Here is a 24913-nt window from a genome sequence, read left to right on the forward strand (position 1 = left end):
ATTTTTGTCTTACAAAAACCAAAAAGAACGTATAGTTTTATAGTTGAAAATATAATTGTTGATATTAACATTGCAAATGAATCTTCCAAAAATAATGCAACAAATCATAGAAAAGAAAAATCTACTTGGATGATGGAAGTATTGTTATTAAAGCCGATGGAATAAATATGCAGGAAACAATTTTGGAGGGAGAAGATACCATTGCAACAAAAATCAGTTCATCCAGTATTTTATTAAATATATACATTAATTTAGTCCCTTTGCTGCTAATCTCTTGTCACGTAAAAAAATATACATTAATTTACTCCCTTTGCTGCTAATCTCTTGTCACGTTCTTCTGCAATGGAAAGCTTGACACCTTTATCTCTCGGTAAACTGATATATGCCTTCAGACCTTTGCCGATGATAAATACGTTGTTCAACCTAAATAAATTCTTCGTTATTTGAAATTGTACATATAAAATAGGTCCATAGTGCATTTGTATCATTCGTGAGGACAAATCAGTGATCATAAAAAAATGATTTCATTTGACCACGTTGAGTACTAATATTCTTATAGCAGATACAATAGCTTCTAACCGTGGCTAAATTAAAATAATTAATTTAAATGCATTAACGTACCTGGTGGTAAAAATGTGCCCTTGAGAATCTTTCATATGACAAATATCAAAAGATTCAGGATGCCGTTCGCGACTAACGACTGTTCCCACACGACCTAAATTCCTTCCTCCAGTGATCATACACAAATTACCTACATGTAAAGAAGAATAAATAATTTTCAATGTCCAAGAAAGATTCTTATAACTAACATCTCTCACGTTAATATATTGATGATAAATATTTACCTGAATCAAAACGAATAGAATCTAAAATTTTGCCACTGGCAATGTCCAATTGAATAGTGTCGTTAACTTTGATAAGTGGATCAGGATAACGAATAGTTCTTCCATCGTTGGTAACAAGGAATGGAATTCCCTTGGGACCGGTTTGGTCTCACTTTACTTTGCATAACTTGTACTATTAAGAAAAACAATATATGGATAAGAATGATCCAAATGAAAAAGAAAGAAAATTAGTAAAAGTATTTTGAAAATACCTTGGCTTCTTCTGCAGTGATACGATGAATGGTGAAGCGGCCTTTTACATCATAAATTAAACGGAAAAATTCACCAGTCTTTTCGATGGTTATAACATCTGTAATAAATAAAACAATAATTTAATACATTTCTGTTACAACTGCAACACTTAAGTATGAATTTAACATTTGTACTCCTCCTGGGTAATACAGCAAGAATATTTCTTTCTATTCAACCTGCGACCATAAGTAAGGAGCCTGGTTATTTTTTGGCCAGTTATGACTGCAGTATTTATTCATAAAAAGTACTACAGCTTCGATAAGGCCATGAAAAAATAAAATATGATGTTTTATTTACCTATAAAACCAGCAGGATAATTAGGATCTGTGAGTAATTTGCCATCAACTTTAATAAGTCGTTGCATCACGATCTTAGTAACTTCGCAGTTGGTCAAAGCATATTTCAATCTATTACGTAAAAATATAATCAAAGGAAGCGATTCCCTAAGCTTTTGTGGTCTAGTGGATGGACGAGGTGCATAAACACCTCCCAAATTGTCCAACATCCATGCTTTAGGTGCATTGAGACGCTTTAAATGCTTCTTAGGACCGCGAGCCTAAATAAAAAAAGAAAAAACATTTAATAAGAATTGTCAATAACAGAAATGTGTATAATATGTTAGCAAAAATATATAAATCAAAAATTTTAACGATAAGTAAATTTCTTTAGTTAGGTTATTATAAAAATGTGTACTTTCTACAACAGTAAATAATTATTTTCTATAAATATTTCGTTACATGGAAGCAATCCAATCATCTAAAATTGAATGTAAAAGAAAGAATACCTTGTACAATAGAAAATTGTAATCTTTAATGTAAAAAAATAAACCGCACGCCTAACTGAAGAGTGTTTTTCAATTTCTTTCGACACAATTCACTATAGATATAAAATTTATAAATTTCAATGACCTCTTATTTATACACAATACTCTCCATGTGAAAATCTTTGATTACCACACTCTTTGTGTGATAATTTTTAAATGTTAACAATTGTGGATACTGCTATTTACTTCATATTTCATTGTCACGTCTTTGATTATAGGTAATTATTGCCTATTTTTATTTCTTTTATTTTTTCGGCCCCTGACGACGTTTGACTGCGTAGACGTGCGGTCGTTAAAGTTTTAAAAGTGCTTACAGATCTCGGACTAAGTTAAATTTATATAATAAGAAGCGTGATCGTTATAAATAAAAATATCTTTGTTGAATTTTTGTCTTACAAAAACCAAAAAGAACGTATAGTTTTATAGTTGAAAATATAATTGTTGATATTAACATTGCAAATGAATCTTCCAAAAATAATGCAACAAATCATAGAAAAGAAAAATCTACTTGGATGATGGAAGTATTGTTATTAAAGCCGATGGAATAAATATGCAGGAAACAATTTTGGAGGAAGAAGATACCATTGCAACAAAAATTAGTTCATCCAGTATTTTATTAAATATATACATTAATTTACTCCCTTTGCTGCTAATCTCTTGTCACGTTCTTCTGCAATGGAAAGCTTGACACCTTTATCTCTCGGTAAACTGATATATGCCTTCAGACCTTTGCCGATGATAAATACGTTGTTCAACCTAAATAAATTCTTCGTTATTTGAAATTGTACATATAAAATAGGTCCATAGTGCATTTGTATCATTCGTGAGGACAAATCAGTGATCATAAAAAAAAGATTTCATTTGACCACGTTGAGTACTAATATTCTTATAGCAGATACAATAGCTTCTAACCGTGGCTAAATTAAAATAATTAATTTAAATGCATTAACGTACCTGGTGGTAAAAATGTGCCCTTGAGAGTCTTTCATATGACAAATATCAAAAGATTCAGGATGCCGTTCGCGACTAACGACTGTTCGCACACGACCTAAATTCCTTCTTCCAGTGATCATACACAAATTACCTACATGTAAAGAAGAATAAATAATTTTCAATGTCCAAGATAGATTCTTATAACTAACATCTCTCACGTTAATATATTGATGATAAATATTTACCTGAATCAAAACGAATAGAATCTAAAATTTTGCCACTGGCAATGTCCAATTGGATAGTGTCGTTCACTTTGATAAGTGGATCAGAATAACGAATAGTTCTTCCATCGTGGGTAACAAGGAATGGAATTCCCTTGGGACCGGTTTGGACTCTCTTTACTTTGCATAACTTGTACTATTAAGAAAAACAATATATGGATAAGAATGATCCAAATGAAAAAGAAAGAAAATTAGTAAAAGTATTTTGGAAATATCTTGGCTTCTTCCGCAGTGATACGATGAATGGTGAAGCGGCCTTTTACATCATAAATTAAACGGAAAAATTCACCAGTCTTTTCGATGGTTATAACATCTGTAATAAATAAAACAATAATTTAATACATTTCTGTTACAACTGCAACACTTAAGTATGAATTTAACATTTGTACTCCTCCTGGGTAATACAGCAAGAATATTTTTTTCTATTCAACCTGTGACCATAAGTAAGGAGCCTGGTTATTTTTTGGCCAGTTATGACTGCAGTATTTATTCATAAACAGTACTACAGCTTCGATAAGGCCATGAAAAAATAAAATATGATGTTTTATTTACCCATAAAACCAGCAGGATAATTAGGATCTGTGCGTACTTTGCCATCAACTTTGATAAGTCGTTGCATCACGATCTTAGTAACTTCGCAGTTGGTCAAAGCATATTTCAATCTATTACGTAAAAATATAACCAAAGGAAGCGATTCCCTAAGCTTGTGTGGTCCAGTGGATGGACGAGGTGCATAAACACCTCCCAATTTGTCCAACATCCATGCTTTAGGTGCATTGAGACGCTTTAAATGCTTCTTAGGACCGCGAGCCTAAATAAAAAAAGAAAAAACATTTAATAAGAATTGTCAATAACAGAAATGTGTATAATATGTTAGCAAAAATATATAAATCAAAAATTTTAACGATAAGTAAATTTCTTTAGTTAGGTTATAATAAAAATGTGTACTTTCTACAACAGTAAATAATTATTATTTATAAATATTTCGTTACATGGAAGCAATCCAATTATCTAAAATTGAATGTAAAAGAAAGAATACCTTGTACAATAGAAAATTGTAATCTTTAATGTAAAAAAATAAACCGCACGCCTTACAGAAGAGTGTTTTTCAATTTCTTTCGACACAATTCACTATAGATATAAAATTTATAAATTTCAATGACCTCTTATTTATATACAATACTCTCCATGTGAAAATTTTTGATTATTTCGCATTATAAATTCGATGCAAGCAGATATCAAACAGATAATGTAAAGCTGCTAACTTACCATCTTGGTATTCTTAACCAAAAAGGCACGGGTGTTTCAATTCCTCGATGAACTGCATGCAAATGGCAACAATCGATACTTGATTTCTTACAATCGACTTTCGTATCTATCGATTCTTTCATTTTTATCGATTCTTATATTTCTATCGATTGTTGTTATTTCTATTTATTTCTATTATTCCAAAATTATGAAATTGTTTTTACATAGTAAAAGTCATTAATTTTATTATAATTTATTTATACATTGTTTTAATATAGATTAAATATAAAATAAATTTATTTATATACTATTTATCATCTTAATTTCATTAGCAATGCTATCCAGTACACCAGATGCTCCAATTCTGAATAATTTTTTATCTAACCACGAATCACCCAATTCTTTATTAACTAATGTCATCCATTCTAAGATATCTGATGCTGTCTTAATACCACCAGCTGGTTTAAATCCAACCTATATATTTTAATACGAACAAATAATAAAATTAATACAATCATATCGTTGGAGAGCATAAATATTTCATTAAATAATCAGTCTGCTTACCTTTCTTCCTGTTTTTGCATAGTATTCTTTTATAGCTTTACACATAACTATACCAAAAGGTAACGTGGCATTAACAGTTTCCTTTCCGGTAGATGTTTTAATAAAATCACTTCCAGCCATCATAGCTATCATTGATGCTTTATATATATTATAATAATCAGATAATTCTCCTACAGCAAGTATTGTTTTCATGCATTTGGAATCACATGCTTTGCGCATAGATGTTAATTCATAGTATAGTTGTTTCCATTTTTGTTCCAAAGCCAATGGTCGATTAATTACAATGTCTATTTCCTTAGCTCCGGTATGCACCGAATAATGGATTTCTTCAAGACGTGTTTGTAGAGGATATTGACCAGAGGGAAAGCCTGCGGCTACTACTTACAAATTTAATTATTAGATAATAATGTTTTTTTTTAAATAGAATTATATGATATTATAAATAGGATAAAATTACCGGTAGCTACAGAAATGTTATGCTTTGTTTCAACATTATTTAATGTATATACAGCATCTTGTATTCTTAACGGATAAACACATACAGCTGCTGTATGTAGCAGTCCATTCCAATCATATTTCACTTCACTGATAGGATTTAAAGCCTACAAAGATAATACAAATAAATAAATAATTTATTATTATATTTGCATAAAATCATATATTACAACTTACTTTTTTGCATAAATTTTTAATAGTAGCACTTGTGTCATTGCCTCCCAAGGAAGTTAAATCAATAAAAGTAATTGCTTTAAGTAATGTACGAACTTTATCAGTTTCATTTAGAGACTTTGCTGCTTCTTTTATATGGTTTACTTTTTTTTCAATTTCCAACTCATCGATAAAAGTATTTAATAGATCTACCCAGCAAAAAGAGATATTTAAATATTGAGAAAATATTTAAATATTGAATCTATTTAATTATTTACCAGAACAATATGCGTCCTTTTCCATATTTTTGGATATTTTTATAATCGTTTAAAATAAGATGTTCATCAAATTTGTAAAATTTAGAAAATGATCTATTCTATATATCGATATTTCTCACTATCTATTGTAATTATTTATGTACTCTAAATATTTCTCGACCTTATTATCAATATCATACATATTAATATTATCTGCTTTTACTAACATTTGAAAAAATAATTCATGATGCTTGAATTTTACAATTTAAAAAAAACATAGAAAGTAATAAATGTTTTCGGTTAGGATAGTACATATACGAATAAAAGATAAATCTTATCAATTGGTAGAAATAAAGGTTTGTTTCCCTTCATATTATAAGTTGCAATTTCTTTTGTTTCTTTACTTCAGGTTTATTTTTAATTGAAAAATATAAAAATAATTTATTATTTAAAAGTTAATATATAAAATAATGTACATAAAAATTTTCTTTGCATAAGTTTTTCCCGCCAATTTGTTTTTATCGAGTTCAATGCATATGCATTTATGTATAAATTATCTATCCTTTTATAATTTATACTATTTCCATAATATTTACATTTCATCTTTTAATACGTTTTAATTAACCAATAACAGTTGTCCGTTTGGTGTAATAATACCATACCAATGAAAGAACTACTTTAGGTTCGACAATCACTGACAAGGTCATGACAGAAGGCGGGTGGCTTGTCAAAATAAGGTCATTACGATCATAAGTAAGTAACCAAATATTTGTTGTGTATTATTTTAATAAAATAATAAATATTAATTTCATTTATTATATTAAATAATTAAACAGAAATATAAAGACGTCTAAGAATTTCGATTAAAAATCTGTTCATCCAAATATAATGGTCGATAAAAAAATAAAATTAAATCATTTGAACATTCTTTTTAACAATCTTTGTAACGTTCAACTACGTACATATATTTATATACATAAATATATAATTATAAAATAAAAATAAATAATACATAAATAAATTGGAGTAAAATCTACTTGAACTTTCAGTTAATTATAACGTTAACAAAATTTTCTGTAAAACAGGTACCATTAAGTAATTCAATACAAAGTACAATATATTAATAATTTGAACTATAGTTAGTTTCAACGAAATACTATCAAATATACTACCAAACTAATTTGTACTAAAGCAATACTATCATTATCTATGTTGTTCCCATCGTTCCCAATATTGAGTTGTTTGCATTTCAGATAATCGGGATATAGTACGATCAAAAGCAAAAAGTTCTTCTTCGCCAGTAAAAATATTAGACTTATGATCGGCCTAAAAATATTTATTATTATTGCAAAGCCTTTTCTATCTTGTCGAATATTTTACACTTACGGAATCGTGCGAGATCTTTAAATCGTCCATTAACATTCGTTTTTCATCTGTATATTCGCTATCGCCTTCTGGTAAAAATAATTGTGTATGTGGTACTGCGGCAGATATTACAACTCTTACCTACAATTAATTAGTATATTTTTCTATGCTAATTTAATGTAGCAAAACATTAGCTATTAAAATCATTTAAAATTACCTTGCTATCATACAAGGTATCGATCAGAGTAATAAATCTTCTTGCTTGAGATTTTAATCGAAGATTTAGTTGCGGAACATCTCTTATTATTATCGTATGAAAAACTTGACTTAGTTCCAAGTAATCACTAGCACCAAGAGGCTAAAAAAATATATTAATCAAAAATGATGCATATTTATTTAAATAAAAGTATGATATGTTTACCCTATCGCATAATTCATCAAACGTTGAGTCTAGAACTCTACCACAAGTTCTTTGAAACTTTACGTTACGACCTTTTATAGAAATTGTGCGTGCTCTCACAATGTCGTTTTCCTTTGAGCATAGATATTTGAAAACATTGTCCACATCTTTTACCACGTCTTTTCCTTTTCTTTAATAAATTAATAATTTTCTATTAATTATTCGTAGTATTTGAAATTGCGTGATATTTGTTAACTTACATAAAATATATTTTGTTATCTCCAGATCCAGCCTTCAACCTGTAATCGACACCGGAATCTAACGATTCAACTAAGCAGTGGTCTTTTAAGACTTTAATAAAAGGTACAAAATTTCCTCTTTGTAATCCATTCTTGTACAAGTCATCAGGTGATCTATTGCTTGTTGCAACGACAATCACACCATTATTGAACAATTCAGTAAATAATCGTTTTAATATCATTGCATCTGCAATATCTGTCACCTGAAATATATTATATAAGAAAATATACAAAACAAGCACATATTTTCATTCAATAAAAAATATTATCGAATTGAAACCTGAAATTCATCAAAACATAGTAACCAAGCTTCTTCTGTAATAGCAGCTGCTACTGGTGGTATCGGATCAAACGGTTGAAGTTTAGTACTATTAGTATCTCTCACTATAGTCTTTTTAACCTCGTGAACTTTTTTGTGAACATCAAGCATGAAGGAATGAAAATGTACTCGTTTCTTATTTTCAATCTAGAGTGACATAATCAATGGTAGTAATAATATTGCTTGACATTAGAGCAAAGTTTAATTTTATTCCGTATTGCATATGGAAAGCCATTATACCTTAACATCACTTATATAATTGTCTTTATAATATATTCCATTGGCTGTACAAGGTATATTTCCTGTGCAGTTTGTCCTTTATACTACAGAATAACACTGAAAAAAATATCATACCTTATCGTAAGATTCTCGAACATATTTTGGCTCCCCATATGCATTACTTACTTAGAATCTAACTTAGGATACCTGACAACAATTATAAAAAAGATCCATTAACATGGTTTTACCACCGCCGACAGCACCATAAATATACAATCCTTTAGGTGTTTCCTTTTTTCTCCATCCAAACCATTTTCCTAATACATTAAATTGATCTGGTTTATATTCATGAACTTCATCATATATTCTCTGTAAGCTTTTAACTACTTTTAACTGATGATCATCGTTCATTAATTCATTTTTAGTTACTTTTTCTTTCAAAACTCTAATAGGACCATTAGCAACGTTTAATTTAATATCATGAACATATCCACAACACTGAAAGGAAAAAACAGGTTGTGATCGTTGGAGTAAATGTGAAATGTTAATTAGACCAAAATTTTGTTTCACAAGAAGGCTAGTCATTGCGGTTGATAATTATTCTGAAAGAAAAAAATATATTATAAATTTGTGCAGGTAAAAGAAAACTTCTTGCAAATATTCTATTCACTTTTTTATAATAATTCTCTCAAAAAGAAATATATTCGATGTGGTTGTGTGTCTCATTCAGCATTACAGAGATATATCTCTCTCAAGAGAAATATGAATTGCACATGCTCAGTAAAATAGTGAACAGAATGTATAAATAAATTAGTCAGGAAATAGAATAGGATTTTCCTTATCCAATTTATTCAATGAAATATACATAAATACACGTATATGATCGTAGAAAATATGTAAAAGTTATAAAAATAATTAACACAACGTATTTATTAATATCGTTGCACTAAATAAATGAAACAATTAACTTTGTGAACGCGATCAATATGGAAACGTAGCACATCTCGGACAATAAACACATGTTAAAAGATATATTATATCATACCAAAATGTAGATAACCGAATAAAAATCGTATAAGATAATAAGTAATGAATAAAGTTTCTTGGTTTCTACACGTTTATAAGTCAGGTGATTTACGTCACGACAATTATCAAATATTATGCGCTCTCTTATCTAACTCGACGCGTTAGTTTCACTGTCGACGATATCTCTTCGGCTTTTTTTATAACTCATGCATACACCTCTTATTAGTCATTCTTGAAAGTAAAGGAAATATATTTTGAAATTTTTATCTCTTGCATGGTACCAGTATGACGTAATGGAGGTTAAAAAAAAATGAAGATGTTTAAAATGATGACGTTTTGTTCACGTTTTATTGCACCCACGAGTAGAAGTATATATCACTTACTTGCACGTTGAAAAAGGAAGTGCATGGTCATCATCCTTCAAGTCAATGTCATTTCCTGTTACCGTATTTAGATACATCGTTTTTTGACTTGTTTTTAAAAAATATATATATGTTTATTAATAATTTTTGTACCTGCATAGATAATCAAATTTTTTTCATTAATCGTTAAAAGAGAATAACAAATCTGAAAAAAATTAAGTAATTAAATAAGGATTTATGTGTGTTAAAATACGATGGACTAAATCCGTGTGATATAGATAGAAAGACAAGTAGCTGGCGTCCACCCAATCGTAACCTCGTCACTTATACGAACTTATTAACGCGTATATTTTAGTAAAAAATCAATATTAATACAATATTTATAAAATAATATTTATCCAAGATTTAACAATATCCCTTAGATTTAAGAATATCCCTTAGTATAATATGTTAATTTTAATAAAAATGAAGTATTTTTAATAAAATAATATTTCTTTAGAATAACCATTTAAATCCCAGTGATCACGCTATTCAAATTTCTTATTGAAAAGAGTCACGTTATTAAAACGTAATATACAATTGATACATTATTACCTCACTTATCATTTATCTACATGATATTTTAAAAACTTCTGGAATTTAAATGGTTAAGAAACTATAGTTTTAGTCATTATGATAAAGCTTTGGATTGTACGTTGAAGTATAGGTGTTCATTCTTCGTTTGTCTAAACTACTTCCTTCTCTAGTAGCATAGTAACGCCTTTCAATGACTTTGTCAAAAAATCTGCTGAGTTTTACAGACGAACTAGAACCAGCAGCTAATGCTCTTACTTGGCAACAGTCCTATTAATAAAATATCTTTTTAGTTAGAAATATTAAAATATGTGAAACATCAACATACCAAAAATATTTCATCCGCTCCACATTCTTCGGCAATAGTCGAAGTACGTCTCTGCATGTTTGATCTTACTTCCGATACTAAATCTAATTTTGTACCGATAACTAATATCGGTATCTGAAATTAATATTCAATTATATTCATATCAATTAAAAATATACTTAAGCGTTGTTTCAATTCTATATTTACTTGAGTCGATCCTACAAACTTTTCAGGATCAAAATCATCAAACGATTTTGATTTAGAATAACTTCCGTCTTTGCTCAATGCCTCTTGCAACCATTTTTGTAAATTTTGTTGCGATTTACGGTTTGTTAAATCATGGACCAGTATTATACCTACCAAAGAAATTTACAAATTTGATAAGCATTGAAAATAAATATTCATGTAGCGTAGAACATTTTTGTTATTTATCCCCTACCATTTGTAGGATTGTAAAAGACAGATCTTGTATTTTTATGATTTTGACTTCCACCTATATCCCACAGTTCAATAAAATATCTTCTTTGATTAGGTGTGCCTTCTTTGTATTCATGCAATTTCACTTCAACAGAACAACCTATCGTCCAGGAAGGATTACTGATCGGTTGTTGATGGCATATGAGATGAGTTAACGATGTTTTACCAACACCTGCATAGAAAAATGATTTATAGAAAGATATAATAGCATTTATTAAATTAAAATATAAGCAATAATAAAATTAATATACTTATCTAATTGTAAAATATACAACCAGAATATTGCAAATTATACTTTGCATAAGAAAGTACATTTGTTAAAAGTACTATTACATTTTTTATTTTCACTATACTGAATTAATAAAAGTAAATATTGTCAAGATTATTCGATTTACATACCAGAATCACCAACTACAATAATTTTAACTTTATCTATTGCTGCCATTAATAGTTTATAACAATTACTATTTATTATAGGTTACTTTGTAATAAATATGTTACTGTGATTTAACTCGATAGATGGCATTGATAGTACGGTACAGATGGTAACAAACTACGAGCTCTTTAAACGACACACAAACAAGTCTCACGTTAAGTGGTGTTACACGATAGTTTGTTTTTTGTATAATTATAATTATGATTCACAAGATTGTTTTATTATATTTATTTATATTTGTAGTTGAAAAGATCTCATTTTCTATTTAATTATATTGCAATTATAAATGCATTGTACGATATAATTATTGAATATCTAAATAATTTTAGAGGTTAGAGCAAAATACTAATTTGATTTAGATTGTGATTTTAAAATATTAAATAAAACTAATTCATGTATTTGATAATAGAAATGATTTTATTTACAGTTTATAATTTTATTTTTTCTTGCAGTCTTATTAAAAAATAATATTTTATTGACGGAATAATTGTATGTACCAATTTTAGTTTTATATATTATTGCTATATGGTCATATATAATAAAGAAATAAAATGAGCGGAGAAGAAAAAGTTGTTACAGAAGTTCCAAGTAGTTTAAAGCAACTAGCTCGTCTCGTTGTACGTGGCTTTTATACCATAGAAGATGCTTTGATCGTGGACATGTTAGTAAGAAATCCTTGTAAGTATTTTCTGGGTCAGTACATGGACAATAATATTTTGTCTGTTTTAAAAATGTACTCTATTTTTTAAGATAGTTTGATATTCCTAATCAAGTTCAATTCAAATAGGTATGAAAGAGGATGATATTTGTGAACTGTTAAAATTTGAACGTAAAATGTTAAGGGCAAGAATATCTACTTTACGCAATGATAAATTTATACAAGTTAGATTGAAAATGGAAACTGGATTTGATGGGAAAGCTCAGAAAGTCAATTACTATTTTATTAATTATAAAGTAAGTAAATAAAACATATGATAAGAAAACGTAATCTCTATGATTAGTAACATTGTTATATATAGTTTGCGAATGTAAATACAAAAATTGTTAAATGATTTCAGACATTTGTTAACGTGGTCAAATATAAGTTGGATTTAATGAGAAAAAGAATGGAAACTGAGGAACGAGATGCAACTAGTAGAGCTAGTTTCAAATGTACAAATTGTTTAAAAACGTTTACAGATCTCGAAGTAAGTTAAATTAATGTGATGGAAAGTTTGATTGTTGTAAATAAAAATATTTTTGTTGATTTAGGCTGATCAATTGTTCGACATGTCGACTGGCGAATTTAGATGCACATTTTGTCGAGAAGTAGTAGAAGAGGATCAATCTGCTCTACCAAAAAAAGATTCTAGATTATTATTAGCCAAATTTAACGAACAATTGGAACCTTTGTATATTTTATTGAGGGCAGTGGAAGGTATCAAATTGGCACCTGAGATATTAGAACCCGAGCCAGTGGATATTAATACTATTCGAGGGTATATATTAAACATTAGACGATATATCTGTACATTTATATTTTCTATCATTAATTTATTTTCTACAGTATTGATACAAGGAAACCAAGCAACCTTAGGGCACCTAATGAACAATGGTCTGGTGAAGCTACAAGAACGTCTGGTTTTATGGTAGAAGATACAAGAGTTGATGTTACCATTGGAGACGAATCTTCCGAAGATAACGCAGCTAATCGTAGAAAAGAAAGACCTATTTGGATGATGGAAAGTACTGTTATTAATGCCGATGGTTCTCAAGCCGATGGAATAAATACGCAAGAAACAATTTTGGATAAAGCAGCTGCCACTGCCACAAATATTATTACTACAAATACCAAGCAAGGCGAAGATATTATGTCAGTTTTATTGGCACATGAAAAGAAAGGTGGGACCAATTCTACAACATCTGCTATTAAAGCAGTACTACCTCAAGAATCCAGCGATAGTAGCGATAATGAAGAAATTAATGACATGCAAACTATGGATACAGGTATGTAGTGTATACATAGCAAAGCAGTATATTATATTATTTACAATATTTAGCAATATATATTAAAACATTTATTAATATTATTTAGGTGAAGTAGAAACTATGGATTCTGATGATGACGATTTAGTACCGACAGTTAGTGTGGCTGGAAAAAGTGTTGCTATCACAGATGTTAATGATACACTAATAGCAGAGATGACACCCACGGAAAAAGAAGCTTATATTCAAGTTTATCAGGAATATTATTCTCATATGTATGACTAAGTCAAGATTAGTCTAAATCATTGAATTTATACATAATGAAAGACTGCTATATTTGACATTTAATCTGTAATATTTTGTACAGTCCCTCGAAAAATAAGCTAATTCCAAGAATTGTTAAAACGGAAGGTTATATATATATATATGATACATAATATATAATATATATGTATGTATAATAAGTAACACAATTTTTTAGAAATAAAATTATATTCATGTGACATAATCGTAAATACATATGCAGTAAAACATCAATTATATATTTATTCTTAATGATAATATTATGATTATGATAAAAGACGAGTAAGACTGTCAGCAATTGTTAAGTCCAAATTTTTGAATATACCTTTCCCTAGCTTCTTTGATCATCTGTGCTTTCCTTTCTTGGAATGAAGAAGTACCAAGGCAACTGTTATCTTTTGTTACGCTTGTTTGTGTTTTGCTTGCCGAAGCCACAGACGTAGCAGTTTGAGAATTAGGTTCAGGAGTATAAGCAACTACGCCATCAAGAATATTGGCAATAGTGACATCAACATTTCTGGTTTTTACTAAAACAATATTATTTCATATATGTTATTAATGAATATTAATTAAAAATAAACAAGCATATATATGGAGAAAGAGAGAATTTACTTACAAAGATCACGCAGTATCACATTATGTGGAACGAATGGAAGCACTTCATTGACCTGTCTTGCCATTGCTTGCATTTGTAAATTACGAAAAACTTGTATATTTGACGATTCTCTTGCAGGAAGTATTCTGGTATGTCCTTTTTCCATGATGCAACGCTTTTCATATTCTGTTTTATCCGATACAGTATGAGAACTTGGAGTAAGTCCTAAAGCATTAGCTATATCATATTCTACTTGTCTTGCTAACAATTTATGATCCGTATTTCTTTTAATTTTCAGGTACTTCAAGATAAAAACTGTATAGGGGACGAACATAAACCAAAAAACATCCGTCCACCATGTAGACGCTAGCGATGTAATATGTACGGGTGTTATCGCTGGTCTTGTTACCTTAATAGCAACAGGTTGAACGGAAGTTTCTATAATAAAGGGCCATGAATTGAATTGCAATAATGCAACACGGCTGTTAGTCGTACTAAATTCAGGCTGGAGTGCAATATTGCAGTGAGTAGTTGAAAGAAATTGTCTTATATTAGTGATTAGAGTTCCCGTATTACTCATATTCATTTCTTGTAATCCCAATGCATGACTCAAGGCATTAGGTATTTCCCATGCAGTAGGCGTTAATGTTTGCATCGCTCGATGCAAAGCAAAATGATCCAAAACTGATACATTATTAGTTATTATAATCCTCGATTGTTTGTCCCTGGACTCTCCTTCTGGATCTACTTTTACAATAATGCCAAACACAAAACTAAGACAGTGATGTAAATATGTACGAAGTATGTTGCAGTCTGGTAATAACAACGCAAGGAACCAAAGATGCAGGCTAACCAAGAGTCTTACTAATACAAGAATTATACCCACTGGTACATATAATATTAAAGATAGACGGTTCCAGCCACTGGAAAACCTATAGAATATATAAATTCATTAATTCATTACAGAAAATATATTATCGTTTAATATTAATTAAATTTATATAAGAAAGTTCATTTTGATTTATCTTTTGATTTTAAACAATTAGAAATATCAATATTTTAAGTAAATGAATATAAGTCATGTTATTGGTAGGTTAGTCGGATGTTAAAGTACAACAGAAGGTATTTTCAAAACTCATTGGTAACGTATAGTTTAAAATATATCCGTTACAGAATTATATTTATATTGTTATATTTTATTCCAAAAAAGCAATTATCATTAATTAGAAGTAGTAGAGTAACAGGAACAATGTAACGTGGATAAACAGCTGGTTATCTCACCTGCTTGTATCAAATAGATCCTGTATATCAATTTGTGACATTTCTCTCAACAAACATCTGTTATATCAGAAAACTCACACTTTGATAATTTTATATTGGTTGATAAGTAAATTTTATGTAAAATATTGCGGCTACAATATTGTGTTTCTCGAATGACCTTTTTTTAACCTACTTTTTAATAGTCTTCCAATTATAATATAGATTTTCTTTTTTTTCTTACTACTCTCAGTGATCAGCTGTTTTATACGTTACACAGCATGTAGCCCACACTGATTCTAGTGTTTTTTTTTAGCGCAATTCCATGAAATTACTGCCATAATGTTATTTCCATCTTTACTAGAAAACTAAATTGTAATTGAATAATTACAGTTCTTCTGTTGGCCAATACTAATCCTTCTGTATTACGAAAAAAAAAAGAAATTTTAATTTACAACCAATGGTTACGCTTGCAATATTAAACCTTTCATTAGAACATACTTTTGCGCAAGTATCGCTTCATATAAATTCGCTCGTATATTCGTAACGTCATATGGTACGACCCTAATATGGGTCGCTAGTAACGAAAAGTTTAAACACTATTTTTTAAGCACAATTTAAAAATATCGGCTTTCTTTTATCGTGCGTTAAACAATTTTATTTATTTACAATATTTAAGTTAATTAAATATAATAAGTGAGAATAATATAAGAAAATTAATTTTTAAAGGTATGGAAAAATTAAATAAAAAATAAAAATCGCTATTCTCGTTTGATCAAAACAATATGAGTTTAAGAAATAATAAAATTAGAACAAGTAGGATAGGAGAGAAAAAATATTGGAACATAGAAGAAATTTGTTTAATATATTAGAATTATGTTACATTAAAATATTAAATTTTCTTCTCGTTCCATATAATGATTTCAATGATTTTTATTTTTTCAGCTATTGAACAAATTTTTATAGGCTGCAAATATATTCCTATAATCCTCTTGACTGTTATCCTTTCGTATATTTTGGAAAGAGAAATCAGATGATCTTTTACGAAAATCTTTGGTGATACCCAAACGATTCAAATCTATTTTATTTTTATTTTTCTGACTTTCATGTAGTAATGCTTTGTCGAATACAAATGTCGATTTGATGAAATTTAAAGATTCTTGATCGTTCTCGTGTAATATTAAATTGTCGAACTTGTTAATATTGTGCATAAATAAATGAAAAGAATCTTCTATGTCAGAAATTCGTATAATAAAATCTGGGTCACGTGTCGCCAAATATCGTAAAAATGTTATCCCTTCTCTCATTGTATTTAATTGTTTCTTATTTATATTAGTCCAATAATTCTGGTCCAATAGATCATTTGGATTCATTTGCTTCATATATTCTTTTATACCATATTTCTTTAATTGAGTACTATGTATATATTGTTTATTGAATTTGTCCATGAAATCGTTATTTGTATTCAGAACAAAAAAGTCGTCGTTGAATATGCATTGCTTGTACTGAAATTGTACGTTATTTAAAGACACTGTTGAGCATCGACATAACATTTTGATGACAAATCTTAAAAGTTTCATACAACAATCACAAGATTTAGGATTACCATTTTTTATAAGAAGAACATTCATGTGCAATGCAACTTTAATAAATAATAATAATGAATGCGTTATTTTAATGGTAGTTACAAGATCAAAATGAAAATTTTCAACTTGTATTATAAATATTCTCAAGAGACAAGCATCTGGCGTAAAGTGTGGAACACCTTTCCAGATTTTTACTGAAGTATGTGTATCCTTGCAAATCTTTTTAGCAAATGTTGAATGTTTGATAAAAGTCATCATCACTTTAGTTATTGGAATATAGCAAAGAGATAGAGGTCTTGAAAATACCAACTCTTTGAATATTTCAAAAATTAAATCTATTCCTTTCTCGCAATATCCTATTGTTTTCTCTACGTTACATAAGAGATCTGCAATCGCACTTATAAGACCACTGAATTGATGAGATCTTCTTACTTGTCCTATTAAAATTACAAGTTGTAAAATCATCTCCAACATTTCAAACTTTTTATCTTTTTTATCCCAAGAATTATAACGTATCATATATTGTGAATACTCCTTGTAAGATTTATCTTTGTCCACAAATAATGATGTTTTTCCTGCTACATATTTACTGAGATATAACGATTCGGATGCAATATATGATAAAATACCCAAAATCCTTCTAGCTTCTATTCCACGTTCATTTTCGTGCCATGCATTTGCATCGCACACAGATTTGGTATAATAAATTGGCATTTTGTAAAGATCAGAAAAATATACATCATTCATATCTCTAATGTCATCATTTTTCATAGCTTGCAAAATAGTTTGCAGAACGACTATCATATTTATGATCAATTCCCTTGAAGTCGATACTAGCTTATTGATAATAGGTATACAGGTATCAGAATTTAATTCTGTGCTTACCTTATTTTTGATTAAACCAATATCAGGCAAGACAAATTCTAAAGATAATTTTTTACCATTTATCATAGTGATTATAGGCTTTACCAGATCGGGATTCTCAAAAATTCGAAACGTTTGCTCATCTTGTAAAATGGGTAAATTTTGTTTTCCAGTTTTTTCTGTAACTTTAATTTCAACTACAGATTTTTCTGGTAACGAAGGCTTGAAAATTTCAGCTGGTATTTTTAATAGAGGATAATGAACTACCGATGTCTTTAAATTATTACTCTTTCTATCACAGATATTAGTTTGAACATTAACATCTTTTCTGTCTGTGTACTTAGTAGGAAAGTTTGAACGATTCATGGTATCAATTTTATGATCAACATCTGGCGACATCATGCTAGTTGCATGCGGTTCTATGAATTTAATATTTCTAGATTCCAACAGCTTACATCGCTCCAAAAGTTTTTCTATCTCAAAAGCTTTTAATTCAAGCTGAGTTTTTAAATCTTCTTTTTCTTTAATTATTTGATCAATTTCTGTTCTATGTTTCTTGGATTGTTCTTCGATCAAATGCATTTTTTCTATTTTATCATTTTCTATACGCATTTGCGTCATTTGTAATTGATTTCGTAAGAAAACCGTTTCTCCCTCTTTCATTATGAAGTCGTTTAATAACTTATCTCTTTCCGTCTTTAATTTATTCAATTCTTTTTCTAAATTTTTATCTTTACTATCATCGGATTGACTAATATTTTTATTCACTTGAAATGTCGAGTTATAATTTTGTTTGGAAAGTAATTTCTTTTCGAAATTAGAATAATCGTTGTTTTGTGTAAATGTTAAATCATGCAAAGTAGGATTCTGTGTTTTAGTTGGATAGAAAATGTGTTTACTTGTCGATGGCATGTTCTCTTTTGCAGTAAGTGAAGTCTGTTTTTCTTTAGGGTCAATGAAAACTTTATCATCATTCAAACATGCCTGAGATGCTACAAAATCCATTTCCTCGATTTCCTCTTCAGCAAAATCATCTCCCCATACATCTTCAACACGTACATTTTGCTTATTCGAAGAATCATTTTTTGATTTTGCTCCAAAAAGGTGTGATGATTTTTTAGATCCATCAAATTTGAAACGTTTCGCTGGTACCATAGAATGACTGTTATCATCTTTATCAGTTCGTTTAAACATATTTGTTAGATTATTCTAACATATATCATTATGTACAATATATTATCGGTTTCATTACTACAAATTATATATACACAATTATTTTAAAGGATACTACGCGATAAAATTGTAATGACTGTCATTTACACGTATATGCTTTTTTGAATGCACATGTCATACAAGGTAGATAAAACTACAATAACAAATAAATATATTAAAAAATATATACATGATCATATTATAGTATTATCTATAAACATAAATAAATATAAATAAAAATGTATATTTATATATAAAAAAATATAAACGAAATATGGACCAATCAAAACGTTGATCGTACAGAATTTGTAAGGTTAAGATTTAACAGATGCATTTATCCAATATGGCGCATATGCATTGGAGACTTTAATCTTTGCCATCGTTCTCAATAATCAACAGATATTCTGTCCAATGACCGTAAGTATTAAAGATACGGCATAAAGAGAAATGTAGTTTACGGACAGGTAGTGATCGTCATCAATATATGCTGTTCTACCAACAATTTAACTCTATTTCTTCACTTAGTATTTATATCCATGATTTAATTGGGCCAATCATCGATTTAATATAATTAGTATAATACATAAAGATATATAATCGAATGAAATGGTACACGTTGGTACGAAAGTTGCAATGTAACAGCTGTTAACAGAAGTATAACATAAGTTATGACAGATAGTATATTGGGTGTTGCCAAGTCGAATGGATCTACAAATGAAAGGTTTGTTACCAGTTATAATATATCAATGCTATGACTACGGAAATAAATTAAACGATTAAAGAGAATGCAGAAACAGAAATTAAGGAGTTCCATATTCAATGACTTGTCGTGTGAATGGGTTGTCCAGAAGATTATCTACCAGTTGATAAGGTTAGGGCAAACCTGTCAGCCATGAAGACTCCTGTACCTCAACATTTAAATGGGAGTAATGGTCAGTCCGTTGGCTCTGAAAAGACTGGTTCATATTTAATATCACGTTATAACAATCCATCCAATAACTATCATGTTTTAAAAGTAGCTGGACGTGATTCCAATTGTTACATTGCCAATAACATTGCTCCTAAAATAGGCAAACAGCAATTAGTATCATTGAACGGTGATTCTGTAAGTTGCAACAGTGTGAACGTAAATGAGGCTTTGGCATGCGATGTAGTTACTATGCCAGCAGTTAAGACTAAAGCTTTATGCGTACACATTCGTGAGAATAAATGGTATGACGCTGGTAATGTAGTTTCTGTCGGAGTGGCAGGAACTAGTCTCAGTCATGCCTTGGAAAGTATGTCTTTGGCTTATAATCCTACTACCAAACAGATATATTCTATGGAAGATAACGATACGCAATATGATTGTAAATCTCAATATCTAGAATCTCCATGTAATGGGAAAGAATTGTCAGCGAGTATAGTGTCTAAGATCGATGGAGATAAATATACAAAACTTGAAAGTGGCAGTGCGAATAGTAGTCCTAGAAACAGTTTACCTCGTTCATGTAGCAGTACAGTGTCTTCCCTTAGTGAAGTATCACCTTCTGGAAGTTTCTTAGGATCAGACGAGCAACACATTGTTGTAGATAAACAAGAAAAATCTAAGCGCTGGGGATTAAACACATTGTTTGCCAAAAATGTATTTTCTTGGAAAAATAAAGGTTCTCAGCAATCTACTCCTACGGGTAGCCCATCAAGAAATATCGATAAAGTAGGAGGAAGTTTAGCTCTAATACAGCAACCAAGACCAGCAAACTTACCCGCAAAGAATGCTTTGGAGGAACAACGTCATCGTAAGCAATATACTGCAATTTTAGAAGCTGCACGTAAGAGAGAGTTACGCGAAGAGAAAGAACGTAAACAACAGAGAGAACAACAGATTAAAGAAGAAGAAAGATTAGCAGAAGATTCCAATACATGGAACATTCATGTTATACCTAAATTTGAAAACGTTAAAGATACAAAAAAAGTACGCGAATTATGGTGGCGTGGTTTGCCACCAAGCGTACGAGGAAGAGTATGGAAATTGGCTATTGAGAATAGATTAAACATAACACCACATTTGTATAATCTTTGCTTGGACAGAGCAATGTCTAGTCCTACGAATGAATCGTTAGCAGCGATCAAATTAGATGTATCTCGTACCTTTCCTACCTTATGTGTCTTTCAAGAAGGTGGACCATTATCAGATAGCCTTCAAGGTATTTTGGCAGCCTATGCCGTTTATAGACCAGATGTTGGCTATGTGCAAGGAATGAGTTTTGTGGGTGCTGTATTATCATTAAATATGGAACCCTCGGATGCCTTTGCCTGCTTTGCTAATCTCTTGAATCATCCTTGTCACAGAGCCGCCTTTACCTTGGACCAAAAAAGAATGAATGTGTATTACAAGGTATATTCGAGCGCGCTTGCACATAAGCTGCCAAAAATATTTTCTCATTTCACAGTAGCTGGTCTTAGTCCGGACCTGTACCTGTTAGATTGGTTGTATACTATATATGCCAAAGCAATGCCTCTCGATGTCGCATGCAGGATCTGGGATGTATTCCTAAGAGACGGCGAAGAGTTCCTTTTTAGAACAGCCCTTGGCGTATTACATTTGTATCAAGAAGAATTGTTGAAATTAGACTTTGTACACGGAGCGCAATTTCTTACCAGATTGCCTGAGAACCTCCAGGCAGAAGCTTTGTTTAACAGTATTAGTCAAATGTCTACTACTGTCGGGACTACGACATTCCAACAAATGTTGATACAGTTTTCTTCGGTGTGATTTATTTTTTAGCTCTATTTAAAAGAGTAGTTTGATTTTAGTTTTACGATTGTACATTGCACAGAAAATTTCTTATTTTCCAGTGAATTCGATGAAGAAAAATAGTGCGTGAAAATCTTAAAGTATATATATATATATATATTGTATTTAAATTGTGATGACGTCAAAGTGAGTAATAATGTTGCATGCGGTATGAAAGTAGTAAAAATAAGCATATTATTGTGTGCTTGAATACTTGCAAGAATAATTATCTTATATGTCTGTAAAATCTGTATATATATATATATACAGATATATGTATATTGTTTTTTGACGTTCATTTTATCAATGATAGATACTACGGTGTATTTGAATTTCTAAATAGCTAATCAAAATATTTATACAATTTCAAGAATATTTGAAATCTTATTATCATAATAATGTTAAATGTTGGTGCTTCTTATACTAATTCTTTATCCTTGTGTAAGATTAATTTAATATGCAATTGAAATGGAAGTTTCTCAATGAATAGTGAGAGATCTATTCTTGTTTACGATATATATAAATATATATAAATATATATTGATATATATATATATATATATATAGATAACATATTTTATGAATGCAATGTATCAATAAAATGCGTACATACATTCATACATAGGAAAATAAATTAGTGGATATGAGGGGAAGGAGGAAGAAGAGGAGGAATAGGAGGAGGAGAAATGCATATAAAAATATCTTATGCATCAAAACTGAAGCACACAATTTACAGACTGGAGGAAGTATTATTTTGGGCAATTGAACAAATAATATTCTAGATAAAGAAAATATTATATTATTACTCTACGGTATGAAGAACATATTTTGAAATATTGTCCATAATATCTCAGTGGCAATACATACATACTACTATCTTTTACATATGCATAATAGATCTTTGTTATGCATATTTCAATATATTATTAATATAAGCAAGTATAAATTATATGTGTATAAGTGAAGAAGACAAATGGGTGGGAATATTAACATAATATTCTATAATAATGCTCTGTGGAATATACTACTATTGGTTTTAATGTGTATCATTGATATGAGAAGTTACTGAAAGATTAACGTTTCGTTGATTTTTTATAACTGAATATTTCAATGATTTAAATCCGTCAATTTGTATAATCGTATTTACTCATCTTCCATGTGTTCGTGGATTAACTAGAAGTTTAATTAATAATCTGAAATATCCTATCGTACTCTCGATAAACTATAAGTAAGCTATAACGTATCTCTTTCTATTTTTCTTTCTCACTCTTTCACTCTCTTACTCTCTCTCACTCTCTCTCTCTCTCTCTTTCTCACTTTCACTCTTACTCTCTTTCTCCCATCGAAATATTTTATAGTAATTAATAATTATGTATAATATTTCACTTAGCACTTTGCTGTACAGATACTGAGTTATGAATACGCAGAGACTTATAATCCCGTCTTTTAAGTGGCCTTTCTAATGGAGATAAGATAAATTCAAGATTTAGGAATCAAAGATCTTTCTATGTAATCATTGAGCTTTATTGGACAAAAGGAATCTCATAAAAATATTTTCTTACAACGTACCTACAATAAGCTTATTGTATGTGCTTGTTGCGTAGGTATATCTTTTTTTTTTCTTTTTTGCCGAAATAATATTTTTTTAGGTGAGACGAATTTTTATATTTTCTTTTATAAATTTTTATTATTATTATTATTATTATCATTATTTTTTATTAATAATATGCCCGAGTTATTGTGTAGCTTACGTCTTATTTTTCTTTTTTTTCTTTTTTTTTCGTAATTTTGTCTAGAGACGAAAATAATTGCGATAGATAATATAGATCAATAATCGATCATCCTATATAGTTTTTAATATTAAAAATAATTAAAATCACAAGCACATCGCAATAACTTTATGCATAGCATGGCTTGAAAGCTTCAAGTTATGAAATTCTAATATAATACGTACATATATGATAGAAAATTAAATAAGGTAACAACATTCGTATCTATAAGCCCGTATTATTTATTCTGTTCGTTAAAACGATGATAAAAATCATGATTCTTCTATTCCTTTTGACGATAGAATTTTAATCTAACTTTAATCCAGCGAAGTATGGATTATCCATTGAATATGTATTTTAATTTTAATATCGTGTATATACAGGGTGAGATAAAAGTTACTTTCCCGAAAATTACGTAAATTATTTAAATTGGTGTACATTATACTCGATACCGAACTCGTATAATTTAATTACTTATTTAAATATTGCAGGGAGAACACAACCGAGGGTTCGAGTCCAAGTTCTAAAGTGACTGATTGTTCTATCAACTGTTGCAATTGATTCAAATTTAGTGCACGATGATAAAAATAAATATATTTAACAACAATACTGTTGCCATAGTAATCGCATAAAAAGGTATATTAAAATAGCTGTTGGTACGGCTGCAAACGCATATCATTGCATAATCAAATTACTTTCGTGAACGAATCTCTGGGGAAAGCAATTTTTATCTCATCCGGTATATGTATATGTAAATATCGATTAACATGGATAACCATATACGTATATACAATATTTACGCATACCCACATAGAAAGTATATTTTATGAAATACTCCTTTATCGGCACGCTTCTAAAGAAACTCTTAAAAAATACGATTGACGAATAGTGGAAAAAAGTTGATTAGATCGGA

The 24913-nt window shown here is 29.5% G+C and overlaps 8 protein-coding genes, 1 long non-coding RNA gene and 1 pseudogene across 13 annotated transcripts; 3 read left to right on the forward strand and 7 right to left on the reverse strand.

Annotated features, from left to right (window-relative positions):
- Window positions 1-213: 213 nt before the first annotated feature.
- On the reverse strand, window positions 214-2015 carry LOC122524438 (annotated as a pseudogene).
- A 540-nt stretch (window positions 2016-2555) lies between these two features.
- On the reverse strand, window positions 2556-4541 carry LOC122524437 (40S ribosomal protein S4-like). 2 transcript variants are annotated; one of them, XM_043646728.1, is made up of 6 exons: window positions 4443-4541; window positions 3726-3984; window positions 3389-3486; window positions 3138-3309; window positions 2914-3043; window positions 2556-2715 (listed from the first exon to the last, which is right to left on the reverse strand). In XM_043646728.1, exons 1-6 carry the CDS (start codon window positions 4443-4445, stop codon window positions 2589-2591), a joined length of 789 nt encoding a protein of 262 aa, XP_043502663.1. In that variant the 5' UTR covers window positions 4446-4541; the 3' UTR covers window positions 2556-2588. The 2 variants fall into 2 exon arrangements, with proteins under 2 accessions (XP_043502663.1, XP_043502664.1); XM_043646729.1 differs by lacking the exon at window positions 4443-4541 and adding an exon at window positions 4213-4285.
- A 122-nt stretch (window positions 4542-4663) lies between these two features.
- On the reverse strand, window positions 4664-6096 carry LOC122523857 (deoxyribose-phosphate aldolase). Its single transcript, XM_043645789.1, has 5 exons — window positions 5912-6096; window positions 5658-5842; window positions 5443-5587; window positions 4986-5362; window positions 4664-4895 (listed from the first exon to the last, which is right to left on the reverse strand). Exons 1-5 carry the CDS (start codon window positions 5934-5936, stop codon window positions 4722-4724), a joined length of 906 nt encoding a protein of 301 aa, XP_043501724.1. The 5' UTR covers window positions 5937-6096; the 3' UTR covers window positions 4664-4721.
- An 86-nt stretch (window positions 6097-6182) lies between these two features.
- On the forward strand, window positions 6183-11422 carry LOC122523859. 2 transcript variants are annotated; one of them, XR_006305396.1, is made up of 4 exons: window positions 6183-6246; window positions 6573-6643; window positions 7941-8018; window positions 11293-11422. It is a non-coding gene; the product is annotated as an uncharacterized LOC122523859 (long non-coding RNA). The 2 variants fall into 2 exon arrangements; XR_006305395.1 differs by lacking the exon at window positions 6183-6246 and having other exon boundaries at window positions 6417-6643.
- LOC122523853 (putative ATPase N2B) lies at window positions 6908-10507 on the reverse strand. Of its 3 annotated transcripts, none has more exons than XM_043645786.1 (8): window positions 9902-10507; window positions 8700-9094; window positions 8235-8420; window positions 7916-8157; window positions 7677-7845; window positions 7473-7613; window positions 7277-7396; window positions 6908-7216 (listed from the first exon to the last, which is right to left on the reverse strand). In XM_043645786.1, the coding sequence occupies exons 2-8, from the start codon at window positions 9075-9077 to the stop codon at window positions 7094-7096; spliced, it is 1359 nt and encodes a 452-aa protein (XP_043501721.1). In that variant the 5' UTR covers window positions 9078-9094; window positions 9902-10507; the 3' UTR covers window positions 6908-7093. The 3 variants fall into 3 exon arrangements, with proteins under 3 accessions (XP_043501721.1, XP_043501720.1, XP_043501719.1); XM_043645785.1 differs by having other exon boundaries at window positions 9538-10507; XM_043645784.1 differs by lacking the exon at window positions 9902-10507 and adding an exon at window positions 9163-9289.
- On the reverse strand, window positions 10502-11759 carry LOC122523858 (rab-like protein 3). The gene is made up of 5 exons (XM_043645792.1): window positions 11637-11759; window positions 11200-11409; window positions 10968-11116; window positions 10782-10895; window positions 10502-10723 (listed from the first exon to the last, which is right to left on the reverse strand). The coding sequence occupies exons 1-5, from the start codon at window positions 11680-11682 to the stop codon at window positions 10544-10546; spliced, it is 699 nt and encodes a 232-aa protein (XP_043501727.1). The 5' UTR covers window positions 11683-11759; the 3' UTR covers window positions 10502-10543.
- LOC122523855 (general transcription factor IIE subunit 1) lies at window positions 11696-14175 on the forward strand. Its single transcript, XM_043645787.1, has 7 exons — window positions 11696-12004; window positions 12126-12351; window positions 12461-12627; window positions 12732-12860; window positions 12925-13151; window positions 13220-13659; window positions 13748-14175. Exons 2-7 carry the CDS (start codon window positions 12225-12227, stop codon window positions 13921-13923), a joined length of 1266 nt encoding a protein of 421 aa, XP_043501722.1. The 5' UTR covers window positions 11696-12004; window positions 12126-12224; the 3' UTR covers window positions 13924-14175.
- LOC122523856 (lipid droplet-regulating VLDL assembly factor AUP1-like) lies at window positions 14162-16225 on the reverse strand. Its single transcript, XM_043645788.1, has 3 exons — window positions 15818-16225; window positions 14558-15468; window positions 14162-14468 (listed from the first exon to the last, which is right to left on the reverse strand). The coding sequence occupies exons 1-3, from the start codon at window positions 15856-15858 to the stop codon at window positions 14233-14235; spliced, it is 1188 nt and encodes a 395-aa protein (XP_043501723.1). The 5' UTR covers window positions 15859-16225; the 3' UTR covers window positions 14162-14232.
- A 485-nt stretch (window positions 16226-16710) lies between these two features.
- LOC122523860 lies at window positions 16711-19655 on the reverse strand. The gene is made up of 2 exons (XM_043645793.1): window positions 19532-19655; window positions 16711-19452 (listed from the first exon to the last, which is right to left on the reverse strand). The coding sequence occupies exon 2, from the start codon at window positions 19435-19437 to the stop codon at window positions 16735-16737; it is 2703 nt and encodes a 900-aa protein (XP_043501728.1). The 5' UTR covers window positions 19438-19452; window positions 19532-19655; the 3' UTR covers window positions 16711-16734.
- Window positions 19656-19780: 125 nt separating this feature from the next.
- On the forward strand, window positions 19781-23018 carry LOC122523861 (TBC1 domain family member 14-like). Its single transcript, XM_043645794.1, has one exon. The coding sequence runs from the start codon at window positions 20291-20293 to the stop codon at window positions 22208-22210; it is 1920 nt and encodes a 639-aa protein (XP_043501729.1). The 5' UTR covers window positions 19781-20290; the 3' UTR covers window positions 22211-23018.
- The last annotated feature ends 1895 nt before the right edge of the window (window positions 23019-24913 follow it).

Source organism: Polistes fuscatus, unplaced genomic scaffold, assembly GCF_010416935.1.
Source record: "Polistes fuscatus isolate 324 unplaced genomic scaffold, CU_Pfus_HIC Scaffold7, whole genome shotgun sequence".
NCBI classification, from domain to species: domain Eukaryota; kingdom Metazoa; phylum Arthropoda; class Insecta; order Hymenoptera; family Vespidae; genus Polistes; species Polistes fuscatus.

Bases quoted from the DNA above. Each gene is read 5' to 3' on its own strand.
- LOC122524437 (XM_043646728.1), bottom strand. The intron at 3,487-3,725 runs GTAAATAAAACA...TATTTATTACAG, and splicing joins TTATCCTGCTGGTTTTATGG to ATGTTATAACCATCGAAAAG. The intron at 3,310-3,388 runs ATATTTCCAAAA...TTTTCTTAATAG, and splicing joins TCACTGCGGAAGAAGCCAAG to TACAAGTTATGCAAAGTAAA.
- LOC122523857 (XM_043645789.1), bottom strand. From the start codon at position 5,936: ATGGAAAAGGACGCATATTGTTCTG. The intron at 5,843-5,911 runs GTAAATAATTAA...TTTGCTGGGTAG, and splicing joins AAAGGACGCATATTGTTCTG to ATCTATTAAATACTTTTATC. The intron at 5,588-5,657 runs GTAAGTTGTAAT...TTATCTTTGTAG, and splicing joins TTAAAAATTTATGCAAAAAA to GCTTTAAATCCTATCAGTGA.
- LOC122523853 (XM_043645786.1), bottom strand. From the start codon at position 9,077: ATGACTAGCCTTCTTGTGAAACAAAATTTTGGTCTAATTAACATTTCA. The intron at 7,846-7,915 runs GTAAGTTAACAA...AATTTATTAAAG, and splicing joins GATAACAAAATATATTTTAT to AAAAGGAAAAGACGTGGTAA. The intron at 7,397-7,472 runs GTAATTTTAAAT...AATTAATTGTAG, and splicing joins ATACCTTGTATGATAGCAAG to GTAAGAGTTGTAATATCTGC.
- LOC122523858 (XM_043645792.1), bottom strand. From the start codon at position 11,682: ATGGCAGCAATAGATAAAGTTAAAATTATTGTAGTTGGTGATTCTG. The intron at 10,896-10,967 runs GTAAATATAGAA...TATTAATTTCAG, and splicing joins AGTTTGTAGGATCGACTCAA to ATACCGATATTAGTTATCGG. The intron at 10,724-10,781 runs GTATGTTGATGT...TTTTATTAATAG, and splicing joins GAGCGGATGAAATATTTTTG to GACTGTTGCCAAGTAAGAGC.
- LOC122523855 (XM_043645787.1), top strand. From the start codon at position 12,225: ATGAGCGGAGAAGAAAAAGTTGTTACAGAAGTTCCAAGTAGTTTAAAG. The intron at 12,352-12,460 runs GTAAGTATTTTC...CAATTCAAATAG, and splicing joins CATGTTAGTAAGAAATCCTT to GTATGAAAGAGGATGATATT. The intron at 12,861-12,924 runs GTAAGTTAAATT...TTGTTGATTTAG, and splicing joins AAACGTTTACAGATCTCGAA to GCTGATCAATTGTTCGACAT.
- LOC122523856 (XM_043645788.1), bottom strand. From the start codon at position 15,858: ATGTCACAAATTGATATACAGGATCTATTTGATACAAGCAG. The intron at 15,469-15,817 runs GTGAGATAACCA...TATATTCTATAG, and splicing joins GATCTATTTGATACAAGCAG to GTTTTCCAGTGGCTGGAACC. The intron at 14,469-14,557 runs GTAAGTAAATTC...ATATTGTTTTAG, and splicing joins TGTGATACTGCGTGATCTTT to TAAAAACCAGAAATGTTGAT.
- LOC122523860 (XM_043645793.1), bottom strand. From the start codon at position 19,437: ATGTTTAAACGAACTGATAAAGATGATAACAGTCATTCTATGGTACCA.
- LOC122523861 (XM_043645794.1), top strand. From the start codon at position 20,291: ATGGGTTGTCCAGAAGATTATCTACCAGTTGATAAGGTTAGGGCAAAC.